General features: G+C 34.0%; 1 protein-coding gene across 1 annotated transcript; it reads right to left on the reverse strand.

Annotated features, from left to right (window-relative positions):
• Positions 1 to 1,469: 1,469 nt before the first annotated feature.
• Positions 1,470 to 15,664, reverse strand: LOC120627399 (glucose dehydrogenase [FAD, quinone]-like). Its single transcript, XM_039895401.1, has 6 exons — positions 15,552 to 15,664; positions 12,873 to 13,292; positions 11,959 to 12,189; positions 4,437 to 4,569; positions 2,985 to 3,104; positions 1,470 to 2,717 (listed from the first exon to the last, which is right to left on the reverse strand). Exons 2-6 carry the CDS (start codon positions 13,285 to 13,287, stop codon positions 1,478 to 1,480), a joined length of 2,139 nt encoding a protein of 712 aa, XP_039751335.1. The 5' UTR covers positions 13,288 to 13,292; positions 15,552 to 15,664; the 3' UTR covers positions 1,470 to 1,477.
• Positions 15,665 to 23,321: the final 7,657 nt, after the last annotated feature.

The following is a 23,321-nucleotide window of genomic DNA, read 5'->3' on the forward strand; positions in this document are numbered from 1 at the left end:
TAACTACACTGAGTAACATAGTTTAATAATTATTAAGTATAATATCAAGTTATTCCGAACACGCAATGGACAGATTCAGCTATTTCTTCAGTTTAGTGATTTACCTTGGTTGAAGAATACCCCTAATTGGTTTTTATGCTGCATGGATACTACCTGAATGCCCAATCGCATGGTGGTGCACGCGTTTTGTCAGGAGTATATCAAAAAGCAACAAGCAAGGCTTTCCACTAGACTATAAATTTCCTATTTTCTATACATTATATTTGGGCCTATTACTTATAAGATCACAACTACAGCGAGTACCATTTCGTCATTCCACAAAGGCGATAAGGCCGCCTTTTGTATCCTGCTTCATTCTTCATGTGTTTGTTCTTTTTTTTGTCTCGTTTTTCTGAGTGGTATACAAATAAAGAGTATAAATAAATAAATAAATCAAGAAAGGCTGGGCGACGAAAACACCGTTCTATATTTTATTCACGCTGGCCGCGAAGGTCTGGAGAAATATATAGTTATCATTTTTAATTTTTATGATTTAATGTAAAGAAATATTATTATATTATACGCATTGGTAGCCCTTAAATATAAAATCCTACTTGTCCTGCAGCGTTGCATTTAATACATTAGTGCCTAGTTTCCTGCTATAAGAACCAAATATGGTTATGAAAAATGTAATAAGCAATTAACATGTTTTTCTTAGTTGGCCTCATTTACTTTGAAAGTGTCTTTATTAAATAAAATCTTTCTAAAAAAGTATTTTCTAAAGGCCGCTAATCCGCTAACGAATCCGAATGTTCAATGCTTTTGAAACTTAATGGAAGGCTGTATTGAGCATCCATCAATTTTATTATTGGGGTCAAAGTGACGCAGCGTAAAATTCTATCTCCCACCCGACTCCTGTTAAATCAAATGATGACTATTCATTCCATTATTCGCTTCAATTAACACAAAATAAATTGCTTAAATTGCTTTTGCTGTCTGGTGACGGCAGATCGGAATACAGTTGTCCACCACCTCTTCCCCGGGGGTTGTACGAGGCGACCAATGGAGGACGGACAGGGTCTTCTGTACCATCTAAACTCCGATCATCAACCCGTCTGTCCAGCGTAATGATTATGGGTTAACCCTACCCTTGGGAGAAGCCTTTAGTCCAGCAGTGGATTATTATGGGTTGTTAATGATTTATGATTGAAATTGCTTAAAAGAAAAAACACGTACACAGTTTTCAGGATTCAACAGTTTGCTTTGTTCAAAGTTCGTTGATTTGATTTTGTATCGATATTTTATTCACAATGGCAGACAGTTAACAGTAATGTATCGGAACTTGTACCTTAATAATTATAGTCCTTGAGTTACTGTTCTAAAGTAAAAGTTTTGCTATAAGTATCGTAAAATTATATCTTGTAAACAGGAATTAAAATAGAGACACAAATATTTAGGAACGTTTATTATACACTATATCTAATTCTTAAAATAAATATTAAACAATCGCATTTGACCAAGTATTTCTTATCATGTTTGCTGCCTTTTCACCAATCATAATTTCTGCAGCATTCGATCGCCCACTGAGAGGATGAGGTATAATACTAGCATCCACTATTCTTAATCTATCTACGCCATATACCCTCAATTCTGGATCTACTATCGCATCTGGATCTGTTTGAGGGCCCATTTTACACGTAGATATTGGATCCCGAGCGGATACGATCATTGTTCTAATAGCACATTCCCAGTATTGCTCCGATCCTACTGGATGTGCAGAGCAAGACGGATATGGGGCCAAGTATAATGATGCATCATATTTTCTAAATGGCTGTGATTCACCTAACTTAATTATGTACTTAACTGCTTCTTTTAAAGTGGCCAAGTCTCTAGGATCACTTAAATAATTACCAAATAATTTCGGATGCGAAAATGGACTCGTATCTCTCAATTCCAAAAAGCCTTTTGATTTTGGTTGCAAAAGTGTCGGTATAGCTTGCCATGTATCGGCTCCACTTAATGATCCGAAAGCATTAAAATAGGTTTTATCATTAATTTTCCAACTTTTTCGGATTGCACCACCAGCGTCTAAGGTAAGGGAACCACCAATACTTGCTAATTCTATATCTGGTATGGATTCTTCAGAAAGAGAAGTTTTTAAGTATCCAATGGCTTCTACTCCTCCAGGCGTGGCCAAGAGACCGTCACCAAACTGCAACCACTGCATTAAGTTAGGCAGAGTTGCAACCTTAGGTTCTAATAAGCTCGCATTAGTACTGTTAAGCTTAAAAACAACACCAGGGAAGCTGACATGGTCATACATGCTGCGTCCTACTTTTATATCTGCAATCACTGGTATGCCTAGCGTTTGCAAATGTTCCTGAGGTCCTATTCCTGAGAGCATTAGTAATTGAGGGGAGCCAATAGGCCCTGCTGAAAGAATAATTTCTCTTCTGCAATGAACGGTGCGTTTTAAATTATTTTTTATATATTCGACTGCATAAGCTTTTTTGGATTCTGAATCTATTAGAACTTTGGTAGCTCTAGCTTCGGTTAGGATGTGTAAATTTTTGCGGCGTTTATGTTGATGAAGGAAAGCCTTTGCAGCACTCAACCTGTGACCTTTATTAGATACGGTTTGAACATAACCAAAACCCAATTGATCTGGATCATTATAATCTATTGTGGGGTGTCCAAAATCTCTCCCAGCTGCAAGAAAAGCTTCGACAAGGCCAGTCCTGAAAAAGTAAAATAGTTCATTTAATTTCTGTTCCATTTGATAAGCCTTTTACATTAAGCGTAGGGTGCAGATAAATTTTAAACACTCAGTATATTATACGTTTGCAATGAAAATATGTACGTACATGATCATGTTAAAATCAATTATATAGGCAATTACTACCAACAGGCTATTGGAATAAAAACTTAATATTTATTTTTTAAGAAAAGCTATATAAGCAGCAGCAATATTGAATATTGAGCAGTAGGTATTTATATTTTCTTACTTGAAAGGAACATTTTCAACAACAAGCTCTCCATCACGACCATGGTATGGCATATTTTTATATTTTTTCAAGTCAGCCCTCTCAGATTTGATGAAGAATGGTAGAACTTCATTGTATGACCTGAAATTTAATAACAGGTTTAGTTAATATTCTAGTTATTACTTGAAATATATTGCCTTGTTTCTTCCCTCTGAAAGACGAAAAGGTATATAAGTCCAATAAATCTATCATCGTACTTCGTTCGCTCAAATGGTTTGCTGGCTTGAAAAACGGCAGCCAGTTATGCGGGCGTTGGCCACTTCTAAGACTCGGCACGCATTGCACATTTTGATTAAAATGACAAATATTATTTAAATTTTCCGTTGTTTCATTATTGTAATAATTTATGAAGAGAATAAAAAATGAATGAAGGACTAATTGATTAAATAATTTACTCCTTTATTAACTTTCACTTAGGTGTGTGTTTTGCAAATTATTTAAGGGGACGTAATACGTATATGTAGTAGCAGTTCTATATAATCCTTGTTAGAAATGAATATTGTAGGTTCAAGGAAAAAAGGGGGATAAAAGTAAATTTAAAATATCACACAATATATTGTGTTACGTTGGAATGTGGCAATTCGGTGATAGAAATTTACGGCAAGCCTTTTTATGACAACACAGTTAGCGTTCTGACTAAATAATAAAGACACATTGAGGTAAGCGCTTTTTATCGTAGACCATAATAAAAATAACGTTTATTTTTTTTAGTCGAGTTGCAATATCGTGGTTTTTATTTAGAACATACAAAAATAAACCTTAAAATGTACGTACCGATGTAAGAATGATTGATATATTAAACTTTTGCTAGCTATGCACGACAAGTAAGGCCTAGGTTTACATCATTTACTTTATATAGTTACCACACTACATTTGACTAACAATTCTTTATTTAAAGGTCTCAGACATGAGAATTTATTTTTTATTTAATTAGCAGCATTTCAGCAGCAAACAAACTTTATTTTTTATTTAATTAGCAGCACTTCACATGCTTTTTCCCCCTTTTTCTGGCTATACAAAGATTACCCAATGTTAGGTCTAGCCTTCACCTGCTATACTGTGTCCGTTTGTCTTAGGTGCTGTGCTTCTAAAAAGTTGTGTTGCAAAAAAAGGGTTTCGTAATTAAAATAATTGTCTTTTTTCTTCAACTAAACGTTAACCTACTAAGTGGGACTCGCTTTCCGGCATATTCCAGCCTACTTTTCCCGGTGTTGAGCATACATTTTTTATATTTATTGGCTCTCAGATCTGCGTTCATGCCTAGAACCAGCGCTTTCTAAGGTGGCCGCGAGTTTAAACTCCAGGAACTTCAATGTTGAGGCGTCGGTTTCCAACGTAACTTTGCAGTATCCGTGCAAAATGGCCGTACAACTTGAGACTTGCAGCTTATCTAATATAACAATTGTATCTTACCATCCATAATTCCCATCTGCAGCAATTCGGTCCCAGTCTTGTGGCCTGCCCCTTGTGTATACCATGCTGTTCGTAACACTGGATCCACCGACGGCCTTACCACGTGGCATGTAGCAGCGTTGTTCTTCACTACCTAAAGTTTAAGTTGGGTGATAAGTTAATCAGGCCTAAATTAAGTTAAGGTGCTGGAAGAAATTTCATAGTCTATGTAGAAGAACTACACAGCGAAAAAAAGAACCGATAAGGCCGCAAAATTGTATACGCTGTGATCGTTTTTAGTTTTCTGTTCTTTTTGTGGTTATAAAAGTGTATTCTAGTGTGGTTATAGTAGTGGATTGAGTAAAATTTTCTCCATAGAAAAAAGTGTCAAAGATCCCTACATGTAACGAAAATTTGAAGTCGTATTTCTTAGTTATTTATTAAAATTTTGTGATAAAGTATATAATATTATATAATTAGACATTACCAGGTATTTTAGTTTAATTTTTTACTAATCTAAACTAATATTTCCTCCGAGTGTAGGTAAAATATAAAATTAAATTTATTACGAACTTACGACTCGTACAATGTTTAAAAGATAGCTAATAAGGAACTGCTACTACCGCACTATTAGATGATAATCCTGATGTTTGTTTGTTACCTATGAGCAACTGAACTAATGCACCAATCTTGATGAAATTTGGAAAAAGGTACCTTGGAGATGGTCGCAGAATACTTTTAACCTGGAAAAGTAGCCGATGGGACTTAAAAAATAACGTTTATTACCAATGCTTAGCCGCTAGCATTGCGTAAGCATATTAAGCGATCTTGATGATTTTGTGTACACATAGATTTCTAAATATGAACATAGGATTATTTAATCCCGGGGAAAAGAGCGGTTCCTGTGAGATTTTATTATACCACAACATTCAAAGATGGAAGTCGCAGGCGGTGCAACTTAGCTCTACATTCAGCCCCGAAATACCAAATATGATACCCCATTCGAAACAAGTTCTAAAAAAAATCCTTAATCCCAATAGTACCTTTTCGTACCGTTATCGCTCGATGTTGGCATTTTCGTTTACTCGTGGGACTACATTTTTAATTCGGCTCGTAAATTGTTGTAGTTCATTGTAGAAGATATTATATTATAGATATCTTTTTAAGTTTAACGCTAAGTAACTAAATGCGGTACCTACATGTTTTAATATTCCACCAGGGAACTTTGAGGAAAACTTAGAATGTTTACATAATATCTGATGTATACATTTATCGTTGTAGAGTTTCTAAACGCAGTGTAGAGTATAATTTTTTCTTGACAGAGAATTCTATGCCATGTTATGATGCAGAATTCTTATAGAATTTTATTATATGTTATGTTACAAAATAAAACTAATCTTTGTATTTATTTCGTTGTTGGATTATGTAGACATAATTAAAGTTATATTACGGTATACAGAGATAAAATTCAAAGTTAAAGAATGAAAGTTAATTATTAATTTAACTAAAAACCTAATTAATTACTATTTTTATAATACCCCATTTCTCTTTGAATTCCAATTCAGTAATAATTGACCCATTTTAAAAATTAAAATATAGCGCAGGGCAACGAGGATATAAACACTAAGTACATCTCTGACGTTGCGAACCATTCCATTGCAATATATACCACAAAGTTGACCACAGCACCATTGTGAGATTTGTTTACAAAATCGATTCAACACCGAATCAACTTAAGAATTGCAGCAATCGCAGCATTAGAATGAGAGCTCTAAAATATGCGAATTTTTTTTCGATGTTTCGACGGTCAATCGTCATACACTTCAAACAACATCTTGTTCACATTTCGATACTATTATAATTACAGTCGTTTTGGTGTTGAGCCGATATGATGCTATACCCGATCTTATTAAAGAATCAATGATGATGATTTCTCATCATCATTTTGACGGTCGGTTGGCGCAGTGGGTAGCGACCCTGCTTTCTGAGTCCAAGGCCGTGGGTTCGATTCCCACAACTGGACAATATTTGTGTGATGAACATGAATTTTCAGTGTCTGGGTGTTTATCTATATATTATAAGTATTTATGTATATTATTCATTAAAATTATTCATCAGTTATCTTAGTACCCATAACACAAGCTACGCTTACTTTGGGACTAGATGGCGCTGTGTGTATTGTCGTAGTATATTTATTTATTTATTTATTTATTCTATTGTGTACATCATCCCTATAATTCTTTAATACATACTAAAAAGTATGTTGATTCAACGATTCTTTATGAAACTCTAAGTTGTGGAAACTTCATTGGTTTATGTAATATAAAAATACGATATTACTTTTATGTGTAATAGTACTGTTTGTTTCCCTTGAAAAGCTAATAACTAAAATAACTAAATAAACTTAACTTTTATAAGTGGATGCAGCTATAGGAAATGTGTAGTAGCAACTGGCAGCTTATATAAAAACGAAAATCAATTTAAAATCCTTTTTACTTATCAGAGGTTTCCCTCGAGAGCTTTTAAGCACAAAGCCGGATAAGTTTCCTTCTAAAAGTTGGGTTTTGCATTTTGTTTTGCTGCAACAAGTAAACAGGTTACCTCTTTTCACTGTTATTAAGAACCGAAATGAATGAAAAACGAACCTACTCTGATTTTTTTTGGATGTTTAAATGCGATAGAAAACTAACTTATATTATACTTGTTAAACACTGCATTTCCTTTAACAATAATTATAGCAACATGCCGTCTTAGTAAAGAAAAGAAGTGAGGCTTATGGCCAAGAATAGAACAATAAAAGTAAAAAAAAAACACTACAACTAATACTAAATGATAAGCTTAATTTCGGAACTGAAGAGGCGGAATCCGACTGCAGCCTTATAACCGTTGAGAGCAGGCCCAGATCGGGATCTGGCTCTTTGGCGTTGTTTTCAGTTGCCGAAATGACAGGACTGAAGCACCCACGCCTGAGTGAGGACATGTTACGTGCGACTGCCTACCGAACACAGTTTCCATTCAATCTGGTTCTTGATCGTATTGCGATGCAACTGTATTCAGCTTACTAACCAACATTTGCATTAAAGCAGCGTGATAAATCTAAGCTGCTCACAAAATATAAGGATTATGCCCAGCAGAGTAAAATAATAGGCGGAGGATTTTCGATATGCAAATGATGAAAATTAAATTTCTTCTCTTATTTATTTTAATTTTTACTTAGTTCAAATTTTTAAACCTCCTTATGAATGAAGGAAAAGTCTTTTAGCGTTGAGCCATAAAGCTAAGTATTAAGACCACTTAACGGTGTTAAACGATGCAGTACGTGATAAATTGTATTTGAGTTGTTTGTATACATAACTGTTTTACCTGGGTCAGTGTGCGTATGGAGTTTTTAGCCTTTGTTAACTGTTGTAATTATCACGGCTTACTTTTGATTGTGTGTACTAGTTTCTTAGTATTTTATTATTATCTTACTCATATTTAAATTCACAATAAACTGACTCCTCGATGTATTGGTTAGCATGGTGTAGAATCGTGGGGCCAAAAATTACATTCATTATCAACCCATTACTGGCCCACTACAGGGCACGTTATGGGGACCTATGGGGCATACTTTTGACGGCCGATTGGCGCAGTGGGCAGTGACCCTACTTTCTGAGTCCGAGACTATGGGTTCGATTCCGAAATGTTTGTGCAAAGAACATGAATGTTTTTCAGTGTGAGGGTTTCTGTCTGTATATTATAAGTATTTATGTATTCATAAGTATTCATCAGTTATCTTAGTACCCATAACTCAAGCTACGCTTACTTTGGGGCTAGATAGCAATGTGTGTATTGTAGTAAAATATTTATTTATTTTTTATACAGGTTTCCCTATGACTTTTTCCTTTATTTTAATTAATATATTAAAAACGCATATAACTACGAAAAGATATAGGACCGAGTCCGTTCGTTCCCGGGCACGTACCTCTATCTTTCGGTTTCGGTTCCCTGAAGGGAAGGCCGAAACCCTAACCACTAGGCTAAATTAAATGACTACTTACTAATTAGTAAGGCACTTAATTATTTATTGGGTTTTCCTGTCAACAAATTCTTAGTGCCAACTCTGAGTCAGGTAGTTGTCGAAGTCCACCCCCATGCCTTGTAAAGCACGGGCAACCGTTAAGAATTAGGGCACAACCTCTCTCGTAGGAGAGACAAGGTATCTGCCCAACAGTAGGACATTCATAGGCTGAGGATGATGATGATTCACACAACTGTAAAACTTAAATCGTTAGCCCAACAACCTACATTGGCAAAATGTGGTGGGTAACTTTAATATCTCTGTCCTAAGAGATCCTGTGTACGGTACACATACCAGGATATTCGTTTATTATAACGCTTGCACTTGCATTTTCAGTGCTTATCTCAGTAGGTACCTACTAGCCTTAGCGCAGTGGTGAGCACTGCGTTCTTTAAAGCGGTCCGGGATCGATTCCCGGCGGAGAAATTTGTAAGTATGGATTTTAAATAGGTAACCGCAAGAACGTTTATAGGTTAACCATCATCTGGCTAACTTGTTGTTGAATAAATATAAAACATTTCAATTGAAAATATTATTTAATTATATCTTAATAAATATTATTAAATAATATTTTAAAATGTGTAATTACTGCGGTACTTAAACAGTTTTAGTTAGTAGTTAGCTAGAGCTAAAAGTTTGGAAAATAACCTACTGAAGATTATAAAACAAAACAAGAAGTATGTTCTATAAGCGAACTATAATAATTTTCACAATAAAGGCGAATATTACTAACCGCATAATTTTCATAGCGCTTGAAAGAAACAGAAATTAAATTAACTCTACAAAGCCGGGAAAGCACTTTTATCGCACCGAACAAAACAAAATATTTCGTTTTCGAATTACTATGTTAACTATTTAGGATAGTTTGAAACTATTTTGGTTGTGTCACCAAGTTCTGATACAGATTACTTTGGAAGAAGTCAAGTACTGTTAGGTATATTAACATTACATTTACATTTTGTACCACCAAGTCACCAAGTACCACCAAGTTCTGATACAGATTACTTTGGAAGAAGTCAAGTACTGTTAGGTATATTAACATTACATTTACATTTTGTTATTGGATTTACTGACTCGCTACCGAAAGCTGTCAGTGGTCTCCTTTTAGTGCATTTTTTAAGTACGTATATCGATTTTTCCACTGTGTTTTTGCTGTTTTACACAGCTTTCATTTAGGCAAGACCATTTTTTCTGCTTAGAAACTGATGGGAGACGAGGCAAGAGTCAGACTACCTACCAAGTTTGAAACATCTTTTGCAAAGTTATTCAGTATTCGAGAAGAGATGTTTCGGAGTGTGCTTAGGAACCATACAATTTTGTATATTTCTACCTTCGAACTGCAAGGCATCGTATGGATCTGCACCGTAACGTTATTGATATCTCATGGACTTGTAGAAATCGCTTTACGTCCTCGTTTAAAATTCGTACCGCAAAGATCTGGTATGCCCTTCTGGCTTCCATATTCCCCGATACCATATTCTTGGCATCGTCAAGGCAAGCGCGCTTTTTTAGGCCGCAATATCACTTAATATCAGATGTGATTTGTGAACAAGCGTTAATCTTTATAAAAAAATATAGTATTCCTATGAAAAACTATTCACATCAACCTTCTGGTAAACTTACACGGTAATATAATCGTTATAATTGTATGACGTTAAACTGTTCATCCTAGTTATAATAACTAACTTGTAGAAGTAAACTCGTAGTAAAACCCACCAACCCACATTGACGCAGTGTGGTGATTAAACTTATAATACTTATCTTCTTTAATTCTTTCATGATAGAGGAGACCTGTGCTCAGCATCAGGACGTAAATAAGCTGAGGATGATATAGTTATTGCAACGTAGGTGATGAAGTGCAAAAATATGTAGTACTTCTATAGTCAAGGTATTTTTTTTTTATTTTGTAGATACACTATTTTGACAGTCGGACTGTCATCTCTTCCATTATTCTTAGAATTTAAATACCGATATGGTATAACTTTATTGTGCGATTATTTTTGCGTGTCAAAACCCGCTCGGGTATAAATAGGTAGGCACATTAAATACGTTTTCAATATACTTTTTTACTATCCTCAATTTACCTCATCTCGACTGCACCATCACTTACCATTGCCCGAAATAGCAGGCCGAAGTTGTTCGAAAAGTCCTCATTCATACTCGTAAATGAAAAGTTAGAAAAACCATGAAAGTTTTAATAAAATACGATGTGGGGGAGGCAATCAAAAACTTCGTGATAGGATAATCGTTGAAACTTTGACCTCATTTCAGTAGAAAGTTTGTTTGTCACGATTTGTAAACGAGGACGAGCTCATTATAGTGTCTGATAAAATTTTGCGTGCACCTACAATAATACAATAATTGACGACTGATATCTAACTAGACAGCTGATATCGTCAATTATTGTATTCTATTAAGATTTAAAACAATAAATTGTCAAAAATCAGAGAAAAACTTTTTTGAATAAGTGAAATTCATACATATAATAAAAACTGTATGTTTTATAAAAACACCAAATAATAGCGCGACTTACACTACCAAAATCTGTTGGCTACAAAACCCACGAAAATAGGTAAAAATACCTAGCTACTAGTAAATAGTTAGGTTAAACTACTAGGTTTAAAAAAACAAATCGAAAAAGCTTTATATTATTATTGGATAATTTGATAATTAACTACAAAATACTATAAGTCGACACAAAGAATAGACGGATATATATGAACGAGTATTTTTTAATTTCACGAATACACCCTTACGCAGATTAAACTTCTCAATGTATTCTAAAATCTGTTGAATTTTAACCGATTTATTTTTATTATCGTTTTTTTCGTGAAAATTGGCTGTAGTCTGCACATAAAAGATTTTTGATGAGCGGCTAATGGCTTCAGAATAATGTATAATAGCTGTGTAAGTAGGCTCCTTTGAATCGCGGCTACATAGAAGAAAAAAGCTTTTTGTTTTTATTATTTTTTCGTGTTTTAATAGAAAGTGTGAATTATTATATTACGTTCTAGGTATTTGCAGTGGTATGAAACCCTCTTTGTTGAAGCCGCCTTTGTATTTTCTCGAAGAGAAGCACATCAGCTTATTTTATTTCTTAATAGATTATATATAGTCCTTGTTGAAACAATTTGAGCGTCAGTACGAAAATACCACGTTATGTTTAAAATAAAAAACAAGAGAAGAAAATCAAGAGAGAAAAACAAGAGAAAAATTTTGTTCCATTCCTAGAACTCAATTTCATATAACAATTATTATATATATATATATATTGGCTCATAGGTCTCGTAAGTATCGAATGAGGATTATCCAATTACACTGAAAACTCAAGGAAATTGGTTCTTACACCAGAACAAATTGTTGACCAATTCTTAGGCCAAGATAAGAACCGTTTATATTTCAGGGAATTATCTATCATTCTTAAACTATAGGCTAATTGTAAAAGAATCTGATAAAGTCCCGGCCATGGAGAAAGACACTTACCTAAACACACTCCAGGTTGATGTTCCATTGCGTAGGGCCATACATAATCTGTTTGTTGAAGGTATTGAGTCAAAAATGGTATATCAGAGATCAACATTTCTGGTCTTCCAGCTTCCAGCAAAAGAACAGTTGCTCGAGGTTTATCTTCGGTTAAGCGAGATGCTAAAACCGAACCAGAGGAGCCTGCCCCTACTATGACATAATCATATTCTTCAAATGGTTGATTTATACCTGAAAACCAAAAATAGTTTAGATACTAATAATACGTTTTTATACGATAGAATCTGGTTGCGCTTCTTATAATTTTAAATGACAATGTGAGATGGTAATAATGATAAACAATACCCGGCGTGTTTGTTGTGGGCTTCTTCTTAGACGAGGGCGCATTATAAGTTTTAGAATATGGTTATCGCCATCATGTACTACCATGCACATTTCTCATGTAATGTACGCATCATAAGTGCCATCTATGAATGAAAGTATTTTTGACTTTGACTTTAATAGCACGGCAATCAATGAAATTGCCAAAGGAATTATACAATGAGTTCAGAATGTTTATTTCACTATTCTATAATTCTATATTCATTCCCAAAAATTACTAGACATAAATGGCAATCAGATAAGAATTGAATCTGAAAACATAAACACTGTACAGAATGAGAGGAGGTAGAAACTTATTGCATATTTAGACAATAGATTTTTAATTCTGAATCTGAATTTCTTAATTCTGAATGCTTATGAAGATTATAATTGAAAACTATATCTACAAACAAACAATAAACAATACATACATAACGGTCACATGTTCATCACGGTCATATTAAAGGCCTGTGAGTTTCTTTTTAAATATTAATTACATTGATAACAAAAATTTGAAAGTCATGCACGAGTAAATCAGTATTTTAAAAGCTTACCTTTCGGCAATGGATACGAGTCTCGCAAAAAATCAAAGGGATCATTTGCATTCGTGGGAGAGTAATTTACCGCTACGGTTTGTAACATCATATCCACTATCGGACTTTGAGGGTAAGACCAGTAACCGAAACGTGCTTTTCTATTTTGGCTCTTGAGTTTAGATAGATGGAGTCTCATATCCGCTGCTTCAGATGTCTCATTAACCTTAGTGGGATCACTTTTGTTGTTAAAAGGATATGGCCAAAGTATATGCGCGTTTCTAAAGCTTGGGAGATTTGCGTTATTCTCAATGTTGTTTACTGCGCTGGAAGGTTCCTCTTCAACATTAGCTAACTCTTCATCATAATATATGTCTATTGCTTTCGTGTAAATAAGTACATTAAGTAACAAGAATCCATAAGTTAGACGCCGCATGATTTCTGAAACCATAAACAAAGTATTTACATTTTATTGTTTTATAATGAAACAACTGTCTGAGTCATTTTATATTATCTTTAAATTAATATATTTTTTTAACAGAATAATTGTTTTGTTTTGACATATTGTTATTATCTTCATAAATCTTAGAATTGTTGTTTTAAATTAACTGCAACTATTGTGTACATATTAGTTTTTGTTTACTAGACGTAAGGAAGCTTATGCTTTGAGTGTTTGTGTGTTTGTGTAAATAGTACGGTATGTTCAATATTGATTCATAATACCCATTAATGTGTCTTGAGTGTAAGTTCTAAAGTAAACAAACTTCATATTGGCGTTAGCGTTAAACTATAGCCTGTAGGTAATATTTTTAGTTCGTCTTAAAACAACTTGATGATAAAGCGTATTACTACATAATATATGCAACATCAACTTAGTCTTAGATAAAGTCTTTATTGCACATTATAAAAGAAAACAATGTAAACAAAACAAAATAAACTATTTATAATGCGCAAAGGCGGCTTTATCGCTTCAAGCTATCTCCTCCAGAAAACCGTTGGTAGAAGAATCGCGTTATGGAAAACCGGATATTTTTAATATCCTAAATACATTAAACATTATTTACATACAAATACGTACTACGATATAATTATATAATAAATAATTCTTACAATTAACTTTTTCAAAACAACTCCTGTATGTCACGACGAATTTAATTGTGATAAACAAACAAATACCGATAAACAAACATTTTCGCATTTATAATATGAATATGGATTAGATACATAAACATAAAGCTTAGGAATGGATAAATTATTTTTACTAGTTAACTTTATAGTTTTAAGTAACAAAATTATAAACAAAACTGCAAAGTTTGCCATGGTATACGTTGCTTCATCTAAGGCGCGTATGGAGTATGAAAGTTCCAAACGTGCGCCGATCTATAAAGAAGCTTTGTTTTTAAGTATTGTAGATTTATCACCATAATCTCAATCCAATGGTAAATATGTACCTACCTATATGCAAATATATGCCATTTATAGTAGATATTTGAATAAAGAAAATAGCATTGACTTGTTATCAAACAAAATCATCCGATATCGTTGACACATTAATAAATTTGAAGGGATGCCATAAAGTATTATTTTAAGTAATTTTTTATTTTAAACCAGAAAAAAGTATGTACACCAAGTATTAAGTACTATGTGGATATTAAACAAAGAAGCTAAAAAGTTTTTGCATTTGGGCATGCATGAATTTAGGGTGGTTCGTTTTGGAATTACCATCCCTGGCGCAGCAGTTGGCGCTGTGGTTGTGGTAGGTACCCGGTTCGATCCCAACAGGAGAGTTTTGGGACATTTATAATTTCAGAATTTTCAGTAGTCTGCTCTGATGGGAGGCTTCGGCCGTTACTGACTTGAAACGTACCACTATAGGAATAAGTTTATTATAACTGCCATACTCCTGAAACCTACCTACCTATATAACCTACCACGATAAAATCAGTCAGATGCAGTAATTTAACATTTATTTAAATAAAAAAACTTTATTGATTTTTAATTAATTTTGTAAAACATATTCTATTTTCAATTTTGATAGAATTAAAAGAAAATAATAATTTGGATTTATTTTAATATAATGGTGATGTTATAACTCATTGTCAGTTATGTGTGAACTGCTTTATACAAGGAGAAAAATGTTTGCAAATAATTATAGTATTTTATTTTCTTTTGATGAACGGAAGAGTAATAAATAAATATAAATATACTACGACAATACACACATCGCCATCTAGCCCCACAGTAAGCGTAGCTTGTGTTATGGGTACTACGATGACTGATGAATATTTTTATGAATAAATAATATACATAAAATACTTATAATATACAGATAAACACCCAGACACTGAAAAACATTCATGTTCATCACACAAATATTTTCCAGTCGTGCGAATCGAACCCACGGCCTTTGACTCAGAAAGCAGGGTCGCTGCAAACTGCGCTAATGGGCCGTCAAATATATATTTCCCATATTAAGCTAAAGTAGAATTACATATCTTAAATGAATGAATGAATGAATGAATACACTTTTATTGTACACCAAAGAAAAAAAGTAGTTACTGAGATATAAATACATATCAAGAGAGTACAATTTGGTGGCCTTATCGCTACATAGCGATTTCTTCCAGGCAACCAATGGCGTAAAAGGAAAAAACATAGAAAAGAGAAAAAAACATAAAATATTTTGAAATAGGTACTTACCTATTTACTGAGAATTTTCTCAACTATTCCAATACGATATACGATATTTAATGACCACTATGCCAAGCCGGGTATACGGCGGGCGGACAGCAAATGACTGTTTTCGCATCGCCTCGGGAACCTTAACGCGACTTGGCCGTGCACTTGAAATACCGCTATGTGATGATCAGCATCGCACACAAATGGGGGTATCATTGCAATTATCAGCGAACGTTCGTAGTGGCAGTAACGATGATCAACATATTTTTGTGGCAAACTTATTGCCTTACGGCAATTTCCTGATACCGTCAGTGATGTTTTCGGTAATGGGCACCAGTGGGTCTCCTTACAATTAACGGCACTCGTTCGATTCTACCTGTAACATTATAAACATATAGTCTTCGCAACAATTTACGCAATAAATGCAATTACGATTCATTCCGTCGCTCTGTGATATATATTCATGTTAAAGGGTGATTGGCTTAACCGGTTTGATTTCTGTACCCAAATTTTTTTTCATTAATGTTCTGCAAATAGTGCAGTACATACCTAAAAAATTAACATATTCCTAGCTTACGTGCTATACTAACTATAGGCCTGTTATTGATATAGGTTATCTTCATACAATTTTTGTAATGTCCTATTTTCCACTAATACAAGAAGTATTCTTGTGTAAATTACCTTTTTTAACGATTAACTTGTGAGGTCTAATTAAGATTGACTATGCAATTGCACTTAGGGGGTTGATCTTTAAGGTTAGGCCTATGGTTAGAATACCACTGATGGGCACGAGGTAACTTATTTTATAGGAGAGAGGGATTTAGAGCCTAGTGCTTCCTCGCTGCGGGTTGGTGCAACAATCCCTCAGCAATAGAGCAGCGATTATTATCACATGTTATTGATAATAACTGGGACCTACATCTTGGATAGACTATGCCTCTTTCAGTTTAGTGGTGGTAAATTTCCTATTATAGAGACACAGAACTTGTTGATAAAACTAAAAACTGACAATTTATTTCACGTCCCAAAAATCAAATCCAGATTCCAGCCTGGAACGCCCTCCCATCTTCCGTCTTCCCCGATACCTTTAATCTGGGTACCTTCAAATCAAGAGTGAATAGGCATCTTCTCGGCAAGCGCGCTCCATCTTAGGCTAAATAATCACTTAATGTAATGTGATTGCAGTCTAGCACTTGTCTATATATTTAAAAAAAATCCAGATCTTCGTAAACAGTAGCCTAACCGACTAACTAACAGGAAGTTCAAAGTGTTAAACGCAGCTAAATTTAATGACAGATTTTGGTTCCGATTGATCGTGGATAAGTGTGAAATAATTTTAAATAGTGAAATCCGTTTAAGATGCTTGCATTATCAAATAAACTAAGACATGATAAGAAGTAACACATATAATCTCTAAGTTTAACTCAAAATTGTATTTTAAGTGTTTGTATAGCTTTAAATACGTCTCACTTTGTACTTATTGCGTGTTAGTTTCTTGACCTAATAATGTTTTTATATTCATGCAATTTGGCGCAGTTAATTCATACGGTACTCAAAGCTGATAAAAATAAAGCAAATGAGCTTTATTTTTATATTGTTGTAAGTTGCAAGTTATTTTTATTAAAGAAAGAGATTTTATCGAACAAATTCTACAAGCGACGGAAATAGAATGTTTTCGATTGCGAAATAACTTTTTAAGCCCTGACATGCGTTGCTGTCTATTTTTATTTTTTATGCAAAACTCGTCGAATCTAGAGTGACCCAAAAACATGACGCACCTACCTACACATTTTCTATAACTACAATATGTATGATCATAATTTATATTCATAATAGATCTCTTATTTTATATAAAATATTGTAGAGATATGTTCAATGTAAATAATTTTAAGACATCTTTTAAAAGTTACCCCCGGCCGATTTTTTAACTTTGATGTGGTTGTGACACACCGAAAAAACCGGCCAAGGTCGAGTCGGGCTCGCTTAGGAAGGGTTCCGTAGCATTACTTATAAAAATGGAAAAAAAATCATCCCCTTTAAATATTTATTTTATTCTGTTTTTTAGTACTTGATGTTATAGCGGCACTAGAAATACATCATCTGTTGAACATTTTGCATTGTCGAACTATCATGGATCATGATCTGCCTGTTGACAGATTGTGAGACAGCGGAGTCCTAGTAATGGGGTCCCGTTTCACAATCTACTTTGTAGCACCGTACCTTTTGGTAAGGTGCTAAAAAGTAGATTGTGCAACAAGGGCACAAAATATTTATGATTAAATAAAAATATTGTACTTATTTATATAATTCGCTTTTGTCTTGTTTAAGAAACTATCATAAAAAACAAGTTTTTTTGTAACAAAACCATTTTTGTAATCATTGCATATTACAAATATCCACATACCTAAATCAAAATTTAGGTGTGTGGATAAATGAAATATGAGAGAAAAACAATATTTACATAAAAACGAAACCAAAAGTATAAAAAAGCAACAAAAATGTATTACAATTTCCATTTGAAACAAACATAAATTCCTCACAAAAAGGTTAGGCAAAGGACTATAACCCAGAGCTGAGAAGTCATTTACTAGCATACTTTATATTTTCTAGAGCAAAAATGCAGCTTTAGACCGCTTACATAGTTTTAATCGGAACTAAAGGAGCGTGATAACATTAATAGCAATAATGAGAAGTGAAAATACTGTTATCGTTGAGTTAATATTTCTAAAACTTTTACTATAGCACATTATGCATTTGCTCTAAAATATGTACAATTTATCACGGACCATGTGAAAGAAAAATAAATTAAATAAATACAATTTGTGTTTAGTGCATTATTTATTCACTACCCATGTACTATAAACGCCATGAGAATATTTTTTTCTCTTGAGATGAGAATCTCATTAGATTGTATACGGTAACCCTTAAAATTCTCAAGGAAACATTTAAAAATTTATCGTGTTATTTATTTGTTAATTCAATCAGCTTTTGCCCGTGACTTCGCCTGCGTGGTGTTTCGGTTTGCCCGCGTAGTTAAAATATTATCTTCTCGCAATTTAAAGTTGCTTAAAGTATTCAAAAAGAAAATCCATCAACTAGACCTTAAAAGTGAAGTCAAAATTGATATAGCAGTTACGAAGAAAAACCCGGACAAACTAGAAAGACTGAAGACAAACAAACAAAAATTGTATTATGCTTTCATTCAATAAATATATGAAATCGCCGACTAAAAAACCAGATATATTGGTATACTTAGTTTTAAAATAAGTATTCTCATAGGTTCAAGTTTAGAATTTCGCAACATGTTTATAAAAAAAACGAAAGGTGTTTGAAAGTAAAATTCCAATCGAACCTATAAATAACCAAAATACTCACACCTAATAAATAAAAGAAAATAGTTTGCATATACTATTGTACTATTTTATTTCCTAATGATAATTTTGACAATTTTTGTATAGGATTGCCTGAAAAAAAATCGTCACTAGCATTATACCTAATAGCTTAAAGGGTCGTCAAGGATTTGATAATGGGGCTAGAAAAAACCTATTTGAACTTTTTTGAACTTAGATAGCCAGATAGAATTGTAGGTTGTGATTTTTAGGTCATCACAATAACTTTCAAAACCTTTAATAAAAAGTATAAGTAAAAATAAAATTATTTTTAAAGTTCACATCTTGAAACTTCGTCAGCATCAAAGTACAATAATAAAATTTAAAAGGCCCACTTTATTTATTTTAATTCTCAAGTGGCAAAATTAAATTACATGCCTGTAATTTAAATAAAAACCAGTCAAGTGAGTTGGATCCACGTAAGGAGTGTTCCGTACATTGGCTGCTAACATATGGTAACGCATATTAATGATTTCCACAAAACTATTCTACCTCATATTAAGATTACAGTCACAGACACAAAACGTTTCACCGGTCCTGTAATTCTTTAAACTTCCGATTTTTCGCTGTGCAAACTTGGCGGCTATACGAGGAGAAAATTGCATTTGATGACCTCTTTAATAAAGAAAAGTCTGAAGATTTGCAAAAATAAATGTACTGAAGAAAATTCACATGCGATCCTTTCTTGTAAAACTACTTCTGACCGAGTTATTCTAACTCAAAATTATGACGCCAATATTTCGGTACCTTCTGAAATCTATAAACCTCCAAGCGCATCATCCATCCTTTTACTAACTCGGTATTGACTAAAAGATGGTGCTGCAATTATTTGTAGTAATTTATTAAGGGAAATTATAATATTTTAAGTAATAATACGAGCGTGTGTACCGGGACGCTCATTTGCGATTGGCAATGTAGTCCATCAATCCGCACTGGGCCTGCGTGGTGGACTTAACCCTTTCTCATTGTGGGAGGAGACCAAGACGATAACATTAGTAGAAACTGAATTATTAAGAGAAGAGAGAGAATTATGAAGTCGTGATGGACAGAAATTCTCCTTATGGGTTCGTTTTTAACAATTTGGTAACAGAACCCCAAACACGCTAAAAATACGGCTAAAGCTTTAGTAGTAAATCGTCAGCGTCCAGGGGCACCGACTCATAACTTTTTATTAGCTACGCTAGGAAGGAAATGGTATAAATGATTTAACGCCAATATATAACATATATTATGTTCTACCGTATAAAGTGCAAAAGGATCTCTCTGAGTTTGTGGGATTGTGAAAATATTTAAAAACTCGATTACAATGAATCTGTCTTCTCTTCTTATTTATGTCACACTGCATCGTCATTTGAGATCGCAGGTTATCATTTATATATTTTTTATAGGTACTGCGTATGTTTGGAACTGTAAGCGTTATAGGAGAGTCTACCCATAAACATTAACTTACTCAGACATGATTGGGGGCATGCGTTAGTTTAAAATGCCGCCTTTTAAGTCAATTTACCATGCGTCGAGGTTGAGGTTGTACTTTATTTACTACGTCATTCTTATAAAGCAATTTACGATATAATTTACGATATATTATAAACTATTTATTCGATGGAAAATTTCATCTCTGTGTCATCTCCGGTTTTTTGAAAGTGCAGTCACATAGATCAAATAGACGGGATCATTTGGGCAGGCGGTTCTACTTTTCGTAGCAGTAGATCTTTTTGTGACAGAGCCCATCCGGAGAAGTGCTATCGCTATGTTTTTTTTATCTGCAATAAGTCTGAAGGGTATGATTGCCGGTGTAATTACATGCACATGAGTCTGATGGACACGGGGTGGCACTTTGTAGGATAACTTTGTTTTCCATGCGTGCTCTGCAAAGTGGTGTTCTGTTTATAGTAGACGAGCTCTGTCACAAAAATACCTTGTATACTACTAAAATGTATAAAATATATGACGGTTTATTCGATCGGACGAAGGATTTTTTTGAAAATCCTTTCCAAAGAATTTTTTGGCAATGTTTACATACTGGAGATCTTTATATGAATCTACGTATGCTAATTATTAGCCAGTGAACAATTCGTAAAATTCATTCCCGTTCCATGAAAAACTATAATGGAATACCATAGCCACGGGTACTGGCCAGTTTACTATCATCATCTTCATCGTCAGCCTATTGACGTCCTGCTGGGCCTCCTCTCTCAGAGGAGATTTTAATCACGCTGCTTTAATGGAGGTTGGTGGTTTATAATGGATATTATTACATGTTATTGATAATCGGGACCAACTAGTCCGTGGTCGTTCGTGCTCCGTACTCTCCAAGGCACGGGGATTGACGCAACCAATTTCCTAACTGCGGGCTGATACTGAGTTTTTTTGTAAAGCCAACTCCAAAACTTTACTTCTTACCTTATACCATTTCTTCTTATATCAGCCATTTCCAGTGCATGGAAAATTTTTGACGATGTGTACAGTGGGTTGTGAACGAGAGGAGAAAGTAGTACGGTTTGCCAATTCACACGTTTCTATTTTACCTAAGGTAGACCTTATTATTGGACTAATTAGATAATAGTTTTGACGTGACAACGTCTTATAAATTGGTTTGCCGGGTGACACTTCAAGAAACTGCGTTACGCTCCGCTCACGTTATGCGCTCACAATGAGAGCGAGTGAGAGGCACGCGTCCCTTCCACTCGGGCATGGTTAGCCCGCCTAAGAGCGAGAGAGACAGACATAAAAAGTGAAAGGCACGCGTCCCTTTGTAGTAAACGCTGTTTCATTGTACGCAAATGTATTGCAAGTTATTGTATGTATATTTGTATATAAATACGTATGTATGTGTAAAGGTAAAAATAAAATTTTGTTAATATGAAATTCAGTGCGAGATTCTTTGTATAAATTAATGTTTTAAATATAATTCTTTGTATAAATAAATGTTTTAAATTGTTACTATTATTTCATCCTTCTTCCTACTATACGAATGAATATTCACATTAAAATTATTTTACCACTCAAAGTCGTTGTCACGTAAAACTTTCGCCCGTATACCGACTTTACAGGCAACCAATTTTTATTAACACATAAATCTATGATCGTTTTTCTTTAAAACTGTAATATGAACAGATTTGTTTTGTGTAAGCAACGTAACATTTTTTTTTTGTAATTATTTTTGCAAAATTTAGTGAATTTGTAGAGAAGTGTTCGAGGTCATCAGAACTAAAATTTTATAATTTTATTAAAGTGTACTCACAGTGCAAGACGAAACAAAAGAACTTTGAAGGAATTAAAAAGAGGTCACAATCTTGCAAGGAAAATAAAGAAATGTTGGTTCTAAATAAAACAATTTTGTACTGAACTAATCAATGTGCTTACATTAACTACACACGTATACTTATACGCAATAATGATTTATGGATTATTATACAGGGTATTACGTTGCCTTTTCTGTAGCTAAACCTTCAATTATGATTAAATACTTCCGACAAAGCATGAGAATATGCTTATTTTTGCATCAGTAAAATTATTTATGCAAACTAGCTAGATTTGTACTATTTGAGGGAACCTATTGTTTTAATATTTAGAAATTATTATTTGGTAAGTTGTTACCTAGGTTAAATTTAACACAAATCGATAAACGTCGATTCTGTTGAACACAAATCACTAATCTCAACTAAATTGACAGGACTAAAAGAAGTCTTTTTTTTTAATTGAATTACAGTCGCCCCGTAAAAGGATAGCACTATTTAAAGAAATGTCAACTTACTTTAGAGACGTATCTATTGAAACAGTATTGGCACCATTGTCATTTAAACGATTTTTTAATTATTTGTTATTATCAAAGTGAAAGGCAAGGCGACTTGACTATTCCGTAATTAATCTTTAAAAAGAGCGAGATGCCTGGTGGATTTCGAACTCGTGTGAAATATCGTCATCATCATCACATCAACCAATTACTGGCCCACTACAGAGCACGAGTCTCCTCCCACAGTGAGCAGGGGTTAAGGCCGTAGTCCACCACGCTGGCCTAGTACGGATTGATGAACTCGACACACCCCTGAGAAAATTATGAAGAACTCTCAGGCATGTAGGTTTTCTTGCAATGTTTTCCTTCACTGTTGAAGCAAGTGATATTTTAATTACTTAAAACGCACATAACTCAGAAAAATTAGAGGTGGTGGTGCCTACCCAGTGCGCCATCACCGTTTTTTTTAGTGAAATATACTGGAAAACAAATTAACCCTCAAAGGGAAAGGAACAATAAAGGATATTGCGTAGGTACTGACGTAGTAACACACGTTCCGTTATCCGTAACCGTTAGTTGCATTCTTGATCAGTTCGGGTCAGTTAGGTACATTTCGTTTTTTAAGCCGCACTTAAGTTTTACTTAGGCTTCAAGCTTTCGAATGGT

This window comes from Pararge aegeria, chromosome 11 (genome assembly GCF_905163445.1).
Source record: "Pararge aegeria chromosome 11, ilParAegt1.1, whole genome shotgun sequence".
NCBI lineage: Eukaryota > Metazoa > Arthropoda > Insecta > Lepidoptera > Nymphalidae > Pararge > Pararge aegeria.

Excerpts from the sequence above, each read along its gene's own strand:
- LOC120627399 (XM_039895401.1), bottom strand. The coding sequence starts at position 13,287 with ATGCGGCGTCTAACTTATGGATTCTTGTTACTTAATGTACTTATTTAC. Across the intron at positions 4,570-11,958 it reads TCAACCTGGAGTGTGTTTAG|GTAGTGAAGAACAACGCTGC; the intron begins GTAAGTGTCTTT and ends CTTAAACTTTAG. Across the intron at positions 2,718-2,984 it reads GTTGAAAATGTTCCTTTCAA|GACTGGCCTTGTCGAAGCTT; the intron begins GTAAGAAAATAT and ends TTACTTTTTCAG.